The sequence below is a fragment of the Molothrus aeneus genome, chromosome 24 (assembly GCF_037042795.1).
Source record: "Molothrus aeneus isolate 106 chromosome 24, BPBGC_Maene_1.0, whole genome shotgun sequence".
Taxonomy (NCBI): domain Eukaryota; kingdom Metazoa; phylum Chordata; class Aves; order Passeriformes; family Icteridae; genus Molothrus; species Molothrus aeneus.
In genome coordinates this window covers 4,217,501-4,234,059 of record NC_089669.1, presented here as the reverse complement: position 1 = coordinate 4,234,059, position 16,559 = coordinate 4,217,501, and the positions used below count along the sequence as shown (strand labels likewise).

The 16,559-nt window shown below is 48.5% G+C and overlaps 3 protein-coding genes across 3 annotated transcripts in view; all 3 read left to right on the top strand.

The window, feature by feature from the left end:
* Nucleotides 1-2,098, top strand: part of DENND2C (DENN domain containing 2C) — a 28,283-nt gene extending 26,185 nt beyond the window's left edge. The window contains 3 exon segments of the mRNA XM_066565427.1: nt 261-500; nt 1,069-1,155; nt 1,722-2,098. Of these exon segments, the coding sequence (XP_066421524.1) occupies nt 261-500; nt 1,069-1,155; nt 1,722-1,753 (359 nt within the window). The 3' untranslated portion in view covers nt 1,754-2,098.
* Nucleotides 2,099-2,438: 340 nt separating this feature from the next.
* On the top strand, nt 2,439-5,715 carry BCAS2 (BCAS2 pre-mRNA processing factor). The gene is made up of 7 exons (XM_066565469.1): nt 2,439-2,569; nt 2,654-2,746; nt 3,119-3,189; nt 3,312-3,473; nt 4,112-4,162; nt 4,696-4,776; nt 5,274-5,715. Exons 1-7 carry the CDS (start codon nt 2,477-2,479, stop codon nt 5,401-5,403), a joined length of 681 nt encoding a protein of 226 aa, XP_066421566.1. The 5' UTR covers nt 2,439-2,476; the 3' UTR covers nt 5,404-5,715.
* A 1,560-nt stretch (nt 5,716-7,275) lies between these two features.
* Nucleotides 7,276-16,559, top strand: part of TRIM33 (tripartite motif containing 33) — a 47,581-nt gene continuing 38,297 nt past the window's right edge. Inside the window, exon 1 of the mRNA XM_066565423.1 lies at nt 7,276-7,702. Within this exon, the coding sequence (XP_066421520.1) occupies nt 7,276-7,702 (427 nt within the window). The remainder of the gene's footprint in view (nt 7,703-16,559) is intronic.

Genomic DNA, 16,559 nt, shown 5'->3' with positions numbered 1-16,559 from the left:
AATGCTTGGCTCCTCCCCCTGAGCTCACATCTCCCAATGGGATGCTGTAGTTCTTATCAGCCATGCAGGGACATTCCATAGCTGTTATCAGCAGGTGTCCCCTCCCGAGGGAGGAGTGATTGTGGAAGAGATAAGGAAAACTGCCCACTTGACAAAAGACAACTGCAATACAGATGGCAAACAGAGAATCCATCTTGACATCTTGCCTTGCAATCTGGGACAGAGAGCAATGACCAAAGTGCCAAATGTCCTCCCCACAGGTGACACGAGCCTGAACTCCCTGGTGTCGGAGGCTTTTGTGCAGTTCTTTGTGGAGATCGTGGGGCACTACTCTCTGCACATGAGCGTGACGGAGCAGGGCCAGCGCGTGTTCCAGCGCGAGCCCTTCCGCAAGAGCCACGGCTCGCGCACCGTGCGCCACTTCCTGCACTGCTTCATGGAGACCCAGATGTTCGCCGGCTTCATCCAGGACCGCGAGCTCAGCAAGAGCCTGTCCAAAGGTGATGCCTTGTGGAGCCTTCTTGCAGCCTTTTGCTGGGTTTGGGGGTGTCCCCAGCAGGCTGCAGGAGTCCTGAGTAGTGCAGTCCTGTTCGGGACAGGCTGTCCAAGCTCCCAAGCAGTTCTCAGCCACAGGCGACCTTCCTCACTGCCTGCCACCATCCAGCCTCACTGCCTGCCACCATCCAGCCTCACTGCCTGCCACCATCCAGCCTCACTCCCTGCATGTCAGAGGCACCTCGCCCCCCAGCTGCTGCTCTGGAGCTTTTTCCCTGCTCCAGCCTGGCTCTGGAGCTCTGGACCAGCTCTGGACAGGCCCTGGAAGGACTCCCTGTGCTGAATCAAACCAGAATCAAACCAATCACATACCCTGTGACCTTGTAATTACTCAAAATAATTCAGTTTATAAAGCAAAGAATTTCTCTCTCTCTTCTCATTCATCCTGCAACTTACACACACCACATACAAGATTTTCTTTTGGGGCCTTGTTAATCATGATGCCACATGCTAAAAGGTGGAGTAACTCGTTGGGTGAGTGATTTTTAATTTTTAATTTTTTTTTCTCTTTAGGCCTTTTTGAAGTCCGTGCCTTGGAGTATTTGGAGCGTATTCCAGAGACGGAACGAACTGGAATGAACAAAATCCTTCGCAGTCTTGGTAAAGGAACTCCCCTTGATTTTGTTCATTTTTTTTAATTAATTGTAGCTATGGAATAATTAATTTGTTACAAAGGAGAGGAAGGTTCCTTCTTCTCCTTCTGCACCTGGGTTCCCTTGTTTACATTTACTGTTTCAGGAGACAGTGAACACTGTGTAAGATTTTTCTTTTCTTTTTAAGCTTTTGTAACTTTAGATAAAATTTGTGGGAGTTGCTGTTCTGAGTGCTTGTTCCTTAACTTTGGTCTGGGCTGAGGATGTGCCCAGGGGACAGAAGTTGTGTCTGCTGGCAGAGGTTCCCATGTGTGGCTTTCCACCTCAAGCTTCTCAGCCTGATGAGTTCTGGAGTGTCTCCAGCTCACAGAATCCCACAATGATTTGGGTGGGAAGGGACCAGTTCTGCCATGGCAGGGACATCTCCCACTGTCCCAGGCTGCTCTGGGCACCCTGCCCAGCCTGGCCTTGGACACTGCCAGGGATCCAGGGGCAGCCCCAACTGCTCTGGGCACCTGTGCCAGGGCCTCCCCACCCTCATCTAAAGCTCCTAATGCTGTTTTTCCTCTGCAGGCAGTAAAATGAAATTCCTCCAGAAGAAGTGACCGGGTGCTGCTGCGGGACAGCGGCGGAGGGGGAACCATGGACCCTGCCCGGGCTGGACTGAGCTGGGCCCCAGGAGGGCCGGGCTGGGCTGGGGGCTCTGCATGAGCTGTGGGAACAGCTGGCATGGGGATTGATAACAGCCCATGGATCCATAACCATTTCCATGGATTGATAACAGTCCATGGATTGATAACAGCCCATGGATTGATAACAGCCCATGGATCGATAACAGCTCATGGATCGATAACCAGTTACGTGGATCAATAACCAGTTCCCTGGACTGATAACAGCTCGTGGATCGATAACCAGTTCCATAGACCGATAAGCAGTTCCATGGATCAATAACAGCCCATCGATCCAACCCTTCACGTGTCTCAGTTCCTTAAGGGGGCGTGGCCTGGCGGGGAGGGGTGGGACGGGCAGGGAGGGGCGGGACCAGGGGTGGAGTCGCTCCGGGAGAGGCGGAACCGGGCAGGGCCAGAGTCGGAATTATACCGGGAGGGGCGGGGCAGGCCTGACAACGCTCCGGGAGCGGCGGGACGGGAGCCGGAGTCAACCGGGAGGGGCGGGGCCTGGGCTGAGGGGCGGGCCGGGAAGGGGCGGGGTTTGGTCCCGGAGGGGCGGGGTTTGCTCACTGGGGGCGGGGCTTGCGCCCTAGCCGTGCGCGGTCCCACCGGGCGTGACGTGAGTGCGCACGCGCAGTGCGCGCGGCCGCGGCCAAGATGTCGGGCCCAGGGCTGGTGGCCGGGGATGTCGTGGTGGACGCGCTGCCTTACTTCGACCAGGGCTACGAGGCTCCGGGCGTGCGGGAGGCGGTGCGTGCGGGGCCGGGGCGGCGGCAGGGAGGGGCCGGGGCGGCGGGCGGGCTGCTCGCCTGCCTGACGGCCCGTGTGCGTTAGGCCGCGGCGCTGGTGGAGGAGGAGACGCGGCGGTACCGGCCGACCAAGAACTACCTGAGCTACCTGCCCGCGCACGACTACAGCGCCTTCGAGGTGAGCTGAGGCGGCTCCCAGAGCCCGGCACGGTGCCTCACCGTACCCCGACCGGGCTCCCGCGCCCCTATAGCCCGGTTGTCCCACTGCGTAACCTGGCTGGGACAGACCCTGCCTGTCCCCGTCTTTCCCCTGTGCCCACCGCCGTACCCCTCCTGTGTCTCTCCCCCGTTACCCGTTTGTGTCCTGTCCCCGTCCTTCTTCCGTACCCCCCTTATGTGCCCACCGCCGTACCCTTCCTATGTCTCTCCCCCTGTCCCGGCTGTCCCTTCCCCCTTACCTGTTTGTGTCCTGTCCCCGTCCTCCCCACCATACCCCGCTTGTGTCGCCCCTCGTTGTTTCCCCTGTCCCTCACCGCTGCCTTCCCCCCAGACCGAGATCATGCGGAACGAGTTCGAGCGCCTGGCGGCCCGGCAGCCCCTGGAGCTGCTCAGTATGAAGAGGTGAGGGGGACCAGCAGGGCCGTGCCCGGTGCCCCGGGGTGAGCCATCCCCACTGCCCCGGGTGAGCCGTGCCCGGTGCCCCAGATGAGTCCCTGCCCCAGATGAGCCCCTGCCCTTTGCAGGTACGAGCTGCCCGCCCCCTCCTCCGGGCAGAAGAACGACATCACGGCGTGGCAGGAGTGTGTGAACAATTCCATGGCACAGCTGGAGCACCAGGCCGTGCGCATTGAGAACCTGGAGCTCATGTCCCGGCACGGCTGCAATGCCTGGAAGGTGTACAACGAGTAAGGCCTCAGCTGCTCTGCTGGACACCAAGTTCTGTGTTGAATTTCTGTCTATTTATTGGGTGTAAATCCTTTGGAATGTAGCCTGGAACAGATGAACCCCTGTAAGAGAAAGAAGAGGCTGATCTCAAAGCTGCCTCTGTGGCCAAGAAACAGCATGTGTTTTAATACATCCCAGTCTTGAATGTTGTGGGTTGTTGTTGATGATAGTGGGTGTTAATTAAGGTTACTGATAGCCTGTGAAGGAATAACTCAGTAATGGAAATGAAGATGAGTTACTACAGATCCTGGACTTAGCCTGGAGCTGTAAGAAAGCTGTTTCAAAAGCCAAGAAAAGGTTGTAGAGTGTGGCTGCAGGAAGCACTGGGGCTATTTCAGACAGAGAATTTTAATGCCCACTTTTGAGAAGGGTTGGCTGAGCCTTAGATAAAAGAGTAGGCCAAAGGAATTCCAAACTGAGAGAAGGCAGGGAGTTCCTGAGCTCAGAGAGAAGGAAAGCAGGTAAATGATCTGCTGGCTGGGCCAAGGTGCTGAAGGGACTTGTTGCATCCTTAACTCTGAGAAGTTAAATGTCAGGTGAAATGGGCCCGATTTACCATTTGTGTGTTTTTAATGCTTTGCTTGCATTCTGTCATCAGGCACTTGGTTCATATGATAGAACAAGCCCAGAAAGAGCTTCAGAAATTGAGGTGGGTCATTCTTATTTATATTTTTGTACTCAAATTGTAAGTGAACCTTTCTCTCCCCCCCCCATGCTATACAGAGGAAGATGTATGTGCTGGCTGCTGCCATGGTCACAGGGAAAAAGACTCAGTAAAAACAATAATTAAGAAATGTGACTCTCCTCTCCCCAGACAGTCACATTCATCATGTCTGTTCTACTCAAAATTCTGTGTTTGGTTTGTTTGAACCTCTGCTCTGGATTTGTGGAATCCTCCCTGAAGTTAGCAGAAGTAAAATTTCACTTTACTATTGATAATTTAATGTGCAGTTGTCTCTGTAAGAACATCTTCCCTCATGTTGGGTTTGGCCTTTTATTTATCTCAGGGTTCTCTGTCAACCCTGTACTGAGATTTGTCCATCTGGATGTTGTCATTACAGTCCTGGCTACACAAATGTTTTCTGGCAGTACTTCTAGGGATTGAGTGTACTTGGAAATTAGCAACAGGTACTGCAGATGCCAAAGAAATGAGGAAATAAAAATACATCTTTTTCTCCCCAGGAAAAATATTCAAGACCTGAACTGGCAGAGGAAGAACATGCAGCTCACAGCTGGGGCTAAGCTGAGAGAGATGGAATCCACGTGAGTATTGATATTTCTCTGTTAACCCTTCCACAGCTTTCCCCATTGCTTGAAATTCACTTGGAATTCAGTGGTGCTTTGGTGCTGCTGTAGGATACTGCTCCTTTGCAGGAAGTGTTTTAAAATATTTGTAGTTTGGTTCCATGTTGTATTTGCTGAGGTTGAGTGAATCAACAGGTGGGAAGAGGGTATATTTATTAGCTGCTTCAAATTTCCTAAATTCTCTTAAACTCTTCTTTATCCCAATATTGGCAGTTGGTGGATGAGTTAAGTCATTATTTTTTTGTGTTTACAGGTTTAACAGGATTAAAAATTACTCATTGTCACTTTGGTTTTTCCAATGACCATTGATGTCAACTGAGGATTATCATGTGTTAGGAAGAATACTGCTTTATTTGGTGTTTCTGCTTGCTTTGGAGCAATGGTTGTATTTGATTTTTAACCAGAGGACTGTTACATAACACCTAAAGGCTCTTTTTATTTCTTTTCCCTTCCAGGTGGGTCTCTCTTGTCAGTAAAAATTATGAGATTGAACGAACTATTGTGCAGCTGGAAAATGAAATTTCACAAATCAAGCAGCAGCATGGAGAAGCAAACAAGGAGAATATCCAGCAAGACTTTCAGTGAATTAATCCTGACTTATCTTAGTGCTGCATGTGTTAAAAGCTACAAAGCAGACACTTTGGAGCTGCTGTGTCTGTAGACACCTCTAGCTGCAGTTGTGTGAGGTGGTAAAAGGGTATTTCCATCCTTTCTTTTCCTTGTTTTAAATTCTAGGAGGAGGAAGGGTGGACTCTAAACATTCTGTTTAAATGTATCACAGCCACCACTAAATGTACTGTGAATTGTTTCACTTTTTCTATACTTAAAGCAGGAACTCTTAAAGCAGGAGCTCGTGTTGTGTTTTCCCCGACACCTTTAATAAATCCTGTTTTGCTATTTCTCTGGTTTCTGCTTCATGTCCAAAGCCCAGAGCTGTGGAGAGGAGATGGCTGGGCCAGGTGGATCCTGAGAATCCCCTGCAGGGGAAGTGGGGGAGAAACTGGAATTTGGGGTGGGGAAGTGTCTCTGCAGCACTGGGGCTGTGCAGTGCCCACAGAGGAGCTGGGTAATAATTAGCACTGACTCCATGATTCAAAGGAGGCTGATCAATCTCTTTATTATATTATATCATTATTAAGAAACCCATGGCTTTTATAGATAGTATACAAATATAATATAGAAATATCGTATATTTATGATACAGGTTAACCTAATTGGTCCTCCAGTCCAAACACCATCACCATTGGCTAATTAGGAAACCACCCTTTGGTAAATAAATCTCACATGTTCACAATAGCAGGTGCAGTAAGTGAAGATAAGAATTGTTTCTCATTCTTTTCTCTGATCTCCTCACAGCCTTCCCCAGAAAGGCCTGGGAAAGTTGTGTGTTGCTCTCTGTGGCCAGAGAGCTGCTGCCATGTGCCACCTCCTGCCCTGTTCCTGATGTTGGGCATAATTCCTGATCTTCCTGCTCCCACTGCCCTGTCCCCATCTCTGACTCCCATCCTGATGCACTGCTCCATGTCCTGGTGCCATTCCCCATCCTGCTGCTCTGCTCACCATCCCAGTGCGATATTCCCAATCCAGGTCTGCTATTTCCTGTTCCTGATGCCCTATTCTCCATCCTGGTCCATTATTCCCCATCCTGGTGTCCTATTCCCCTTCCCCATGGGTGTTCCTTATCCCAGTGCTTTGTTCCCTATCCCAGTGGGTTATTCCCTGTCCTGGTGCCCCATTCCCCCACCCCAGTGCATTATTCCCAGTCCCAATGGGTCATTCCCTTTCCTGGAGCGTTATTCCCCATCCCAATGGGTACTCCCCATGCCGATAGATATTCCCTGTCCTGATGGGTTATTCCCAGGGCGTTATTCCCCTTCCCTCTGGGTATTCCCCACCCCGATGGGTATTCCCCGTCTTCACGCGTTATTCCCCGTCCCCTGTGGGTTATTCCCCTCCCCCGTGGGTTATTTCCCAGCCTGTGTGTGTCATTTCCCGTACGGAAGGGTTATTCCCCACCTCGGTGCGGTATTCCCCCTCCCGATGGGGCATTCCCCAGCCCGGTGCGGTGTTTGCTGGTGCGGTATTCCCCAGCCCAGTGCGTTATTCCCCAGCCCGGTGCGCTGTTCCCGATGCGTTATTCCCTATTCCCGGTGCCCGGTTCTCTATTGCCAGTGCATTATTCCCTATTCCCGGTACGTTATTCCCCAGCCCGGTTATCCGTTCCCGAGGGCGTTCCCGAAGGGGGCGTGGCCACGCCCCTACCGCCACCACCGCCCAATAGGCTCTCAGCCGTCGGCACAGAGCCCCGCCTCCCCGTGACGTCACACCCCGCCCTCCCGGCCGCGCCGTTGCCGCGGGAGCGCGCGCGCGTGCGCGGCGCCGGTCCCGCCCGGTCCCGCCCGGTGACGCGGTGACGCGGAGCGTGCGCGGAGCGGGGTCGGGTTCAAAGGAGGAAACATGGCGGAAAACAAAGGAGGCGGCGGCGGCGGGGACGCGGCCGCCGAGGCCGCGCCGGGCGGCGGCGGCTGTCTGGAGCCTCCCGCCGGCTCGCCGTCCGCCGCCGCGCCGCCCGAGGAGCGCGAGAGCCCCGGGGCGGCGGCGGCGGAGCGCGGCGGCGGCGAGGCCGAGGCCGAGGCGGCGGCGGGGCCCGGTGCGGCGGCGGGGCCCGGCCCCAGCCCGGTGCCGCCGCTGACGCCCGCGGCGCCGGGGCCGTTCTCGCTGCTGGACACGTGCGCGGTGTGCGCGCAGAGCCTGCAGAGCCGGCGGGAGGCCGAGCCCAAGCTGCTGCCCTGCCTGCACTCCTTCTGCCGCCGCTGCCTGCCCGAGCCCGAGCGCCAGCTCACCGTGCCCGTGCCCGGCGGCGCCAACGGCGACGTGCAGCAAGGTGAGCGCGGCGAGCGCGGGGCTCCTCCGGGACATCCCGCACGCAGCGCGGGGATCCCCGGGCCCGTCCGGGAGCGCGGGGGCTGCGATCGGGGGGCTGCGGGATGCTGCGATCGGGGGGCTGAGGCAGCGCAGGGGCGGCGGGGATCGGGAGCTCTCGGGATCGGGAGCGCGGATCGCGGTCGGGGCTGTCCGTCCCGGGAAGGACGGACCTGTTGGAGCGGGCAGAGTTGGTGGGAGGGGTGGAGCAGCCCTGCTCTGAGGGGATTGGGGTATTCTGGAGAAGAGAAGCTCCAGGGAGACCCCAAAGCCTCTCCCGGTGCCTAAAGGAAGTAGGTAATAAAAATAAGGACAGAGTTTTTAGCGGCACCTGTTGCGATAGGACCGGGGGTAATGGTTTTAAACTGGAGCAGGATCGGTTTAGATTAAGTGTAAGGAAGAAATGTTTACCATGAGGGTGTTAAAACATCGGAACAAATTGCTCAGGGAGGCGGTGGAAACATTTCAGTGTCAGGCTGGACCAGGCTCCGAGCAACCTGCTCGAATCTGAGATGTCCCTGCCCGTGACAGGGGGGTTGCACTAATGCCCTTTAAAGGCCTTTTCCAACCCCAAATATTCTGTCATTCTCTCCTCCCGTGTGTTTTGTGTTGGCTCTCAGCGGTGACACAGCGGGGGTGGGCAGCTGCTGGGTTCTCCAGCGCTGGGGTAAAACGTGTCTGGTTAAATTGAGATTCACTCTTGTTGCAGTATGACCCGCCCAGGTGGGAACGCTGTGTGCACTGCCCCTGCTTTGCTGAGCACTGAGATAAAACCTTGCAGTGCTGTTTGTCAGCTCTGCCTCTACAGAATTTGTACCAGGGAACAGGAGTACACTGCTCCTTCCACCTGCTCTTAGCAGAACCGCAGCTTGGGTTTGATTTTTCTTTTCTAATATGTGTTCAGGGATGGGATTGAAAAGTTTTCAGAGCTTTAGATGGGGTGACTCATGGGCTGTGTGTACAGAGCAAAGTAGGGCCCTTGTAAGTGGTTTTGCAGGTCCTAAATGGGCTCTCTGGTCAGGGAGACCTTGTTTGGTGACATCTTTACACTCAAGCCCTTCCTGTGTTCCCCAGTGAAGGAATTAACTTGGCTTGGTAGAGATTTTTTCATCCAGACTGTTCAGAAGTCCATCTAGGATGTGATCTTAGGAAGTTCATTGGTGTTAAAAAGATGATGTATTAAATACAGTTTACTGATGCACTCAGGTGGTTTTGTGATCCATGTCTTTAAATTCCACATTCTACATTTTGTGTTATATCATAGAGTGACAGAGTGATTTGGTTTGGAGGGGACTTCAAAACCCATCCAGTCCCACCCCTGCCTTGGACAGGGACACTTTCCACTATCCCAGGTTGCTCCAAACCCCATCCAGCCTGGCCTTGAACACTTCCAGGGATCCAGAGGCAGCCCCAGCTGCTCTGGGCACCTGTGCCAGGGCCTGCCCACCCTGCCAGGGCAGTGATCTGCCAGTGACATACACAGAACTTGGGAAGCAGGGTTTATTTTGTTAGCAATTAGCAGGATTATCTGAGTCCTGCTGTGTCCGTGGGAGGTGTCTTCCCCACAGGTGTGGGAACCACTGGGTACAAACTGGAATATCACTTCTTGTTGTACACGTTTTAAGAATGCTTGTTGGTGTGCTTTGGTGTAGAAAGAGTTTGTGTTTGGACTGTTGCAACAAAAAAGTTTTGGGTGATGTGAGCAAGGTGCAGGAGCATCTTTGATGTGAGGAGAGACTGCAGGGCTGGGCCTGGTTAGTCTGGAGAAGGGAAGACTGAAAGGGGATCCCATCAATCTGTAGGAATATTTCCAGGCTGGGTCAGAGGATGGTGTCAGGCTCGTTTCAGTGGTGCCCAGGGCAGGCCAAGGAGCAATGGCCATCAATTATAACCCAAGGAGTTCCACCTGAGTGAGGAAGAAATTCTTGCTGTGGAGGGTGGCAGAGCCCCGGAGCAGCTGCCCAGAGAAGGGGTGGAGTCTCCTTTTCTGGACACATTCCAAACCCACCTGGACACATTCCTGAGCCATCTGCTCCAGGTGACTGGGTGATCTGCAGAGGTGCCTTCCAACACAGGTGCTGCTGTGGGATTGTCTTGTAGGGCTGTGGATCCAGCTGTGGTGCCACCTCAGCCTGCACGAGCACAGGAACTGGCAGCTACATCCTGATGTCTCTGGATATTTAGTTTTAATCTCTGTTTCCTTAGGAAAGTAGGAAATGCTCTTGGGCCAAAATTTGGCTGGAGTCAAATATTTCCAATTTCTAGAGGGAATCTCCTCAAGGACTTATAAGGAGAAATTAGTTTCTTTTATATTTGGTACTTTTGCAGTTGGGATTAAAAGTACACCCTGAAATATGGTAAGATTGGCTCATCCTCAACTGAGGGTGGGCCATGGACCAGCAGAGGCATTTTTGTGGGCAGCTCTCTGCACCTTGACGCTGGAATCAGTTGGAATCATATTATGCCCAATGTTATGGAGTGGCACAGGAGATGGTTACCAGTAAATCAGACAGAAAATGGACATTCTGAGCCTCCTGAGAGGCACCACAGTGCTTAGTCACACAGGTTCCTTCCCTCTTCTGGTAGTCACAAAGTGTGAAGTGTTACTTCCACTTCTGCTGATTCTCAAGTCTCCTTCATGACGAGCAGGTGCTTTTTCGTGAAGGAAGAATTCAAGAGAAATGGCACCTGTAGCTGTACCTGGGGCAGGTTACCAGGCTCTCACTGCTGGATTGTGTCCCTGCTATATTTCAGCATCTCTTCACATAAACCAGAAAAGTACAAGTGATGTTTTCCTGGTTGCTTTCTTAATTAGTTTGAGAGTTTGCTCAGTGAGAGCTGTCAGGACTTGAAACAGTAGATAAGTGTATTTATTGGGTAAAAACTGTGGAAAAGGAGTGTGAGGTTGGTGCCCCAGAGCAGTTCTGTGAGCAACAGCACCTCCTCTGCCCTCCTGGAGATTTGGATCTGGATCAGCATCTCTGCCTCTGCCAGGCTCCCACTCCCTTCAGAGCCACTGCTGAGGAAGGCAGAAGAATCACCTCAATTCCTAAAAGTTAGAGAATCCCTGACTAAAGCTTAAAAGAATTATCTGAAGTTGTGGTTTGTTGTATTAAAAACAAGTTCTTGGTGGGTCACACCTGTTTTGCTGGTGAAAAGGGTTTATTTTGCTGTTGATTACATTTATGTAGGGAAAAAATAGAAAATTCTTGTTTGATATATTTAAAACATATGCATTTGTTTAACATGAAAATCATATAATATAATATCATATTCAGTTTAATTTCTAAATTGGTTATGGGAATGTGCATTTTATATAATATTTCAGTTAATATATTAATTAATATTTCAGCATTCATATAATATTTCAGTTTAATTTAACTGAATATCATATAATATTCAGTTTAATTTCTAAATTGGTTATGGGAATGTGCATTTTATTTGGTGGATGGATGATTTTGTCGTGGTGTTTCAGCTGTCCAACTGGACTCCTCCTTTCAGGCTGAGTAGCTTACAAGGAAATGCCTGCATTTGTATCACAGTATTCTGAAAAAAATCCCTGATTTCCAAGTGAGAGATTTCAGACTGTAACAGATACTGTAAAACAACTTCTCCTGCACCTGCTGCTCCTGCTCCTGGAGGTGAGGTTGTTTTGTAGTTTCACTGCCTGGGTGAGATATTTCCAATCTCTCTAAAGAAGATTATCTCAGCAGAGAGAGCGTGGGGCTCTCCCAGCTCCTTGGGAATGCCCCAATTCCAGTTAGGCTGAAAAACCAAATGAGCTGAAAAACCTCCACGGTTGGTTGTGTGTGTAAACTGAGGAGCAGCACATTTACTACCCAGAGCTGTGATGTGTGGTACCAGAAATGGGTTTGATGTGCTGAATTCAGCTCCTGTACCCACTGTTGCTGTGTTGTATTAATCACACATAAAGTTTTTTTTTCTTTTTTTTAATTTGCTGTGAAAGGAGAACATAAAAGGTCAGATGTGTATAAGGATGTGACATATCCCTTACCCTGAGTTTGGTGGGAGTTACTGTATTTTCAGTCTAAAAGAATGAAAATTCCTGCATCAAATAAGGCTCTTTAAGCTGTTTAAATCCAGCATCTTAAGCTTTATTAAACTGGATGTGAGTAGACATCACCTGAACTCTTTTGATTCTTTACTTTTCTCCTGTGTTCATAAGTGAGGCTCAAGACTGTATGCTGAGTCCTGGAAAATATTCAGTTCATATTCTGGACTTACTAAAAATCTTGCTGTGAAACTTAAATTTCAGTTTAAATTAATAGTGTATTGTAAAATATTTCCATCAGACAACATTAAGGCATGTGTTATTTTTATAAGAATTAATATCTGTGGCAGCTGTAATTTGTTTTTATTATTAACTATATTGTCAGTTCAGTGTGTGATAATTGCAATATAGTCAAGGATTGTTCAAAAAACAAAAAGCTGAGCTAGGAATAGACCTTGAAAGCAGGTAATTTTTTAAAATGTATTTTTATTCTGACAGATTTCAATCTGATTGTATCACTCCCTTGACCTGTGAGGGTTTGTTTCAAGGTCTAATCACTGAAATTAGAGCAGGGTTTTGATGTATGGCTGTGCAGAAACATGTTTGAACCATTGCAGTGCTAAGAGAAATAAATATTATGCACAATATTATGGAGTAACTACTATTGGATTTGTCACCCAATCCATGGGAGCTGGCAGGGATTCATTCCTGAGAGGGTGATTCCCTGCCAAGCCTGAGCCCAGAAGGAAACCTGGAGTTACTGGGTTGCACAAGTGCTTGCAAATATTTCCTGAACTGGGAAGTTTCGTTGTCATTGTGATGCCTTGAGAAGGCTGAGCTGGAAGAGAGACCAGGCAGAGTTACAGAATAAAGCAGGGATTGATTAAAACTCTCAGAGTTAGAGAATAAAGCAGGGATTGATTAAAACTCTCAGAGTTACAGAATAAAGCAGGGATTTATTAAAAGCCTCAATGGATCCGCCTTGGGCAGCACAAGAGCCCAGCCAGGGCTGCACCCAAGATGAACCCAAATGATCACAAGATGAACCCAAATGATCACAAAATGAACCCAAGATGAACCAAAATGGTCACAAAATGGACACATGGGGTCTCTCACTTTGATAAGTTTTAGTCTGTTTGCATATTGGAGTTAATTGTCCAATTACAGCTTTAGGTTATGAAGTCCCATCTTTGTTTTTCTCTCTTCAGCCCACGTTGTTTGTGCTCTTGGGCCTGGAATTTGGGTGGCTGTCCTTGGTCCCCAGCTAGAGAAGGAATTATTTTTTCTCCCCATTCTGAAGAGAGTTCACCATCCCCTTATAAGAAGCTCAGACCCACACACTAAATCAGCACAGAATCTGAAAAATACAAAAGCTAAACCTGAGGCATCAGTTGTGACAGTGTAAATATCTGAAAGGACTTGAATTATCTCCTCAGCATTTCTGTGGGGGAATCAGTGTGGCACTGCCCCCAGCCCAAGGCTGTGTGTGGAACCAGATGTCTCAAATGGTGCTGCTTGCTCTACAGAATTTAGATTTTGGGAGGTTGACTGTCAGGGGATGATGTGGTGGTTTCAGGCTTGTGCTCATTGCAGTCTGCCATGGATCAGCAGAATTTGAAGCCATTCTTTGGCACAAACTGGTTGGAGTGGGCATCACGTGGGGTGGCAGGGCCAGGTGTGCCCAGCCCCAGCCCTGCCCAGAGCTGCTTTGGTGACAGCAGTGACAGGAGGTTCCTCCAGCCTGCTCCAGGTGTGCTGGGATGAGCAGTGCTGGACCATCCTCCTTGGAGCCTGGGGAGCACAAATCCCTTTGTTCCTGCTGGCACTGGCCTGGGGGAATCAGAAAAACAGAAACTTTCAAGGACACTGAAGGGTTTGGTCTGCAGACTTGGGAGAAGCTTGGATTAATGTAAAAATAAAATACACAGGTATTTAGCAGAAAAATCATAAACTTATATTTCTGTAGCTGTAATTAGGACTATACCTTGTGTAAGTGAGAAACTGTGTTGATAAGATGGTGAAGGGTTTCTAATGTAGGGGTGAGGTTGTACAGAATAAAGTGAGAGTTTAGAAGTTATAACAGAAGCATCTGTGTGCAAATGAGATAGAAGCCATTGGACAAAAGTATCCTCAGTGCACCAGTAGTAAGTAAAGGTGATAGGTTAGAAAAGCAAAATAAACCCTGTAACAACTGTCCATTGGGTTAGAAAGTTCTATATTGGGCTGTGACAAAGAAACTTGTGATTACTCTGGAGTTATGGCTGAATGCTTGCTCCTCTACAATCTCAGAGCCTCTGAGACTGATGTTCATCTGAGCAATAAATCATTTTATTTGAAAATAGTTCCATCCCTTCACTTTTAGCAGTGACAGTGATACTGTCCAGCCCTTGCTGTGCACCCCAGGCTCTGCCCCTGCCCCACAGGCAGTGCTCAGGTCTCTCCTCACCCCTGTGAGCTCCAGCCCTGAGCTCTTGGCTCACCACTGCTGGGTTTGCCCCAGTTTGGGAGTCTGTCCTGTCCTGGGAGCCCTGTACTGGCCCAGTGTGGTCTCCTGGAGTGCTGAGCAGGAGGAGCTATCATTGGCACTGCTAGTAAAGAAGGGATGGGACTATTTTCAAGCCAAACCAATTTATTGCTCAGATGAACATCAGTCTCAGAGGCTGTGAGATTTTGGAGGAGCAGGCAGTTGGCCATAGCTCGAGGGTAATCACAAGATTTTTTGTCACAAGGCAATAAAGAACTTTCTAACCCAATGGACAGCTGTTACAGGGTTTATTTTGCTTTTCTGACCTATCACCTTTACTTACTTCTACTGCTCTGCAGATACTTTTATCTAATGGGCTTTTTACTCACAGGCCCACCTGTGTTTCTATTTTAACTTCTAAACTCTCAGCTTATTCTGTACAACCTCACCCCTACATTAGAAACCCTTCACCATCTTATCAACACAGTTTCTCACTTACACAAGGTATAGTCTTAATTACAGATATAGAAACAAAAGTTTATGATTTTTCTGCTAAATGTCTGTGTATTGTATTTTTACATCAATCCAAGCTTCTCCCAAGGCTGCAGATCAAACCCTGCAGTGTCTGTGGAGGTTTCTGTTTTTCTGATTCCCACAAGGAGGGATGGCTGTCCTTGTCCTGCTGCTGCAGCCTGGGACACGTTGCTGTCTTCTGAATGATCTGCTCCTGGCTCCTGTTCAACTTGTTGTCCATAATACTTCAAACATTTTATTTTAGGGTATTGAGGTCAAACTTACTTATTTATCCTCTTTTTTTTTAATATAGTTTCAGTACTCCAAATGTTATGAAGCATCTAAAAATTGATAAAGATTTTTGTGGTACACATCAGGGCTGAATCTTACAGAAATAGGAATTCTAGTATGTAAGTAGAGGTGTTTAAGAACACAAGTGTTTGGGGTCAGTGTTTGAATAAACTTTGAATTAATTAATTTGAACTGCTGGAAAGACTCACTGTGATGTCCCAGGGATGGAGAGGATCCATTGGGTGCTGCTGAGGTGCAAAGGGATTTTTGGATCTCATACATCATGTGCATGATCTGCCCTCCCTTGTTCATCCATGCCATCATCATTCAGATCAATAACTCTCTTAATTATTCCATTATTGCTTTTTGTTCTCAGTGAGATTTCAGTGGGCTGTGATGTGTTTATTTTAAGTTGATTGAAGTCAGCTTGGAAGCCAACAAATGAATTTGGAGCCCACAGTGTGGTGCTTCTTCTAAAAGTTCCTTATTTTGCTTTGGCTGCTGTGGTGGATTTAGGCTGTAGATGAATTTCCTTGGCTCCTTGTGTGTGTTCCCCTTTCTTTTCACCCCACCTCCCTCTTCTCTTGCAGGGCTGGAGGCTTCTGTACTGTTTGTAAACAAAAACTAAAAATCCAGATCAAGAGGATGGCTGGAGGTGGATTTGGTAGGGGAACAGGTTCTTTCTTACTGGCTCAGGAAGCCTTGTTGTTGTACAGCTGCTCCCTCAAACATCTGAGGGAATTCCAGAAGGAAATGCCCAGAAGGGTGGGTAGGGAACAGAGAAGATTCAGAAAATTCCAGTTTTTTTCTGGTGCTAAATCAATGGGTATGAGTTAAACACACACTGATTTCTGAATATCAGGCTGGAGTGGGGACAGTAGGCAAAGAGTTGACGTGAGTGTCTCTGTTTTGATCCTACAAGACTGGAAATACAGAGAAATCAACCATCCTTGAAATTCAGCAGTATTTTAGTATTGTTGGTATTGATATGTCAGCCTGGAGAAAGCAATTCTAAGCAGGTTTTTAGTACTTGTTTTATTGAAACTAATTCAAGATGAAACCTGTTGAAAAAATTACCTGTTTTGAGATGCATTCAGAGGAACATAGTTACCCTTGGGGAGTGTTAAACTTAAATATATAAAAAGGTATAAAATATATAAATATAAATATATTTATATATTTAAATATATAAATATAAATATAATTATATTTATATTTAATATATATATAATATATACTCTCTGAATACCTTTTATATATTTAAGTTTATATATATAAATATATAAACTTAAATATAGAAAAAGTACTCACAGAGTTCTGAGTTACAATTAAGAAAAATACTTGTGTTGCAGCTTTAGGTGTGAGTTGGGAGTGGTAGATTGAAAGCAGCTTCCACTTGAAATCTCAAGGTTTTTGCAGTGTTCCAGAGTGATTTGCTGCTGGATTTTTAGCAGGGTTTTTAGCAGCCTTTCTGTTTTTAGAAAAACAAAATCAACTTTCCTCCTGAGTTTACTTCACTTTGGTGCTTTCTGACATGCT

What these genes read in the sequence shown, in the direction of transcription:
- BCAS2 (XM_066565469.1), top strand. Translation starts at nt 2,477, where the DNA reads ATGTCGGGCCCAGGGCTGGTGGCCGGGGATGTCGTGGTGGACGCGCTG. An exon ending in AAAGAGCTTCAGAAATTGAG is followed by an intron (nt 4,163 to 4,695) that starts GTGGGTCATTCT and finishes TTTTCTCCCCAG; the next exon opens with GAAAAATATTCAAGACCTGA. An exon ending in CTGAGAGAGATGGAATCCAC is followed by an intron (nt 4,777 to 5,273) that starts GTGAGTATTGAT and finishes TTTCCCTTCCAG; the next exon opens with GTGGGTCTCTCTTGTCAGTA.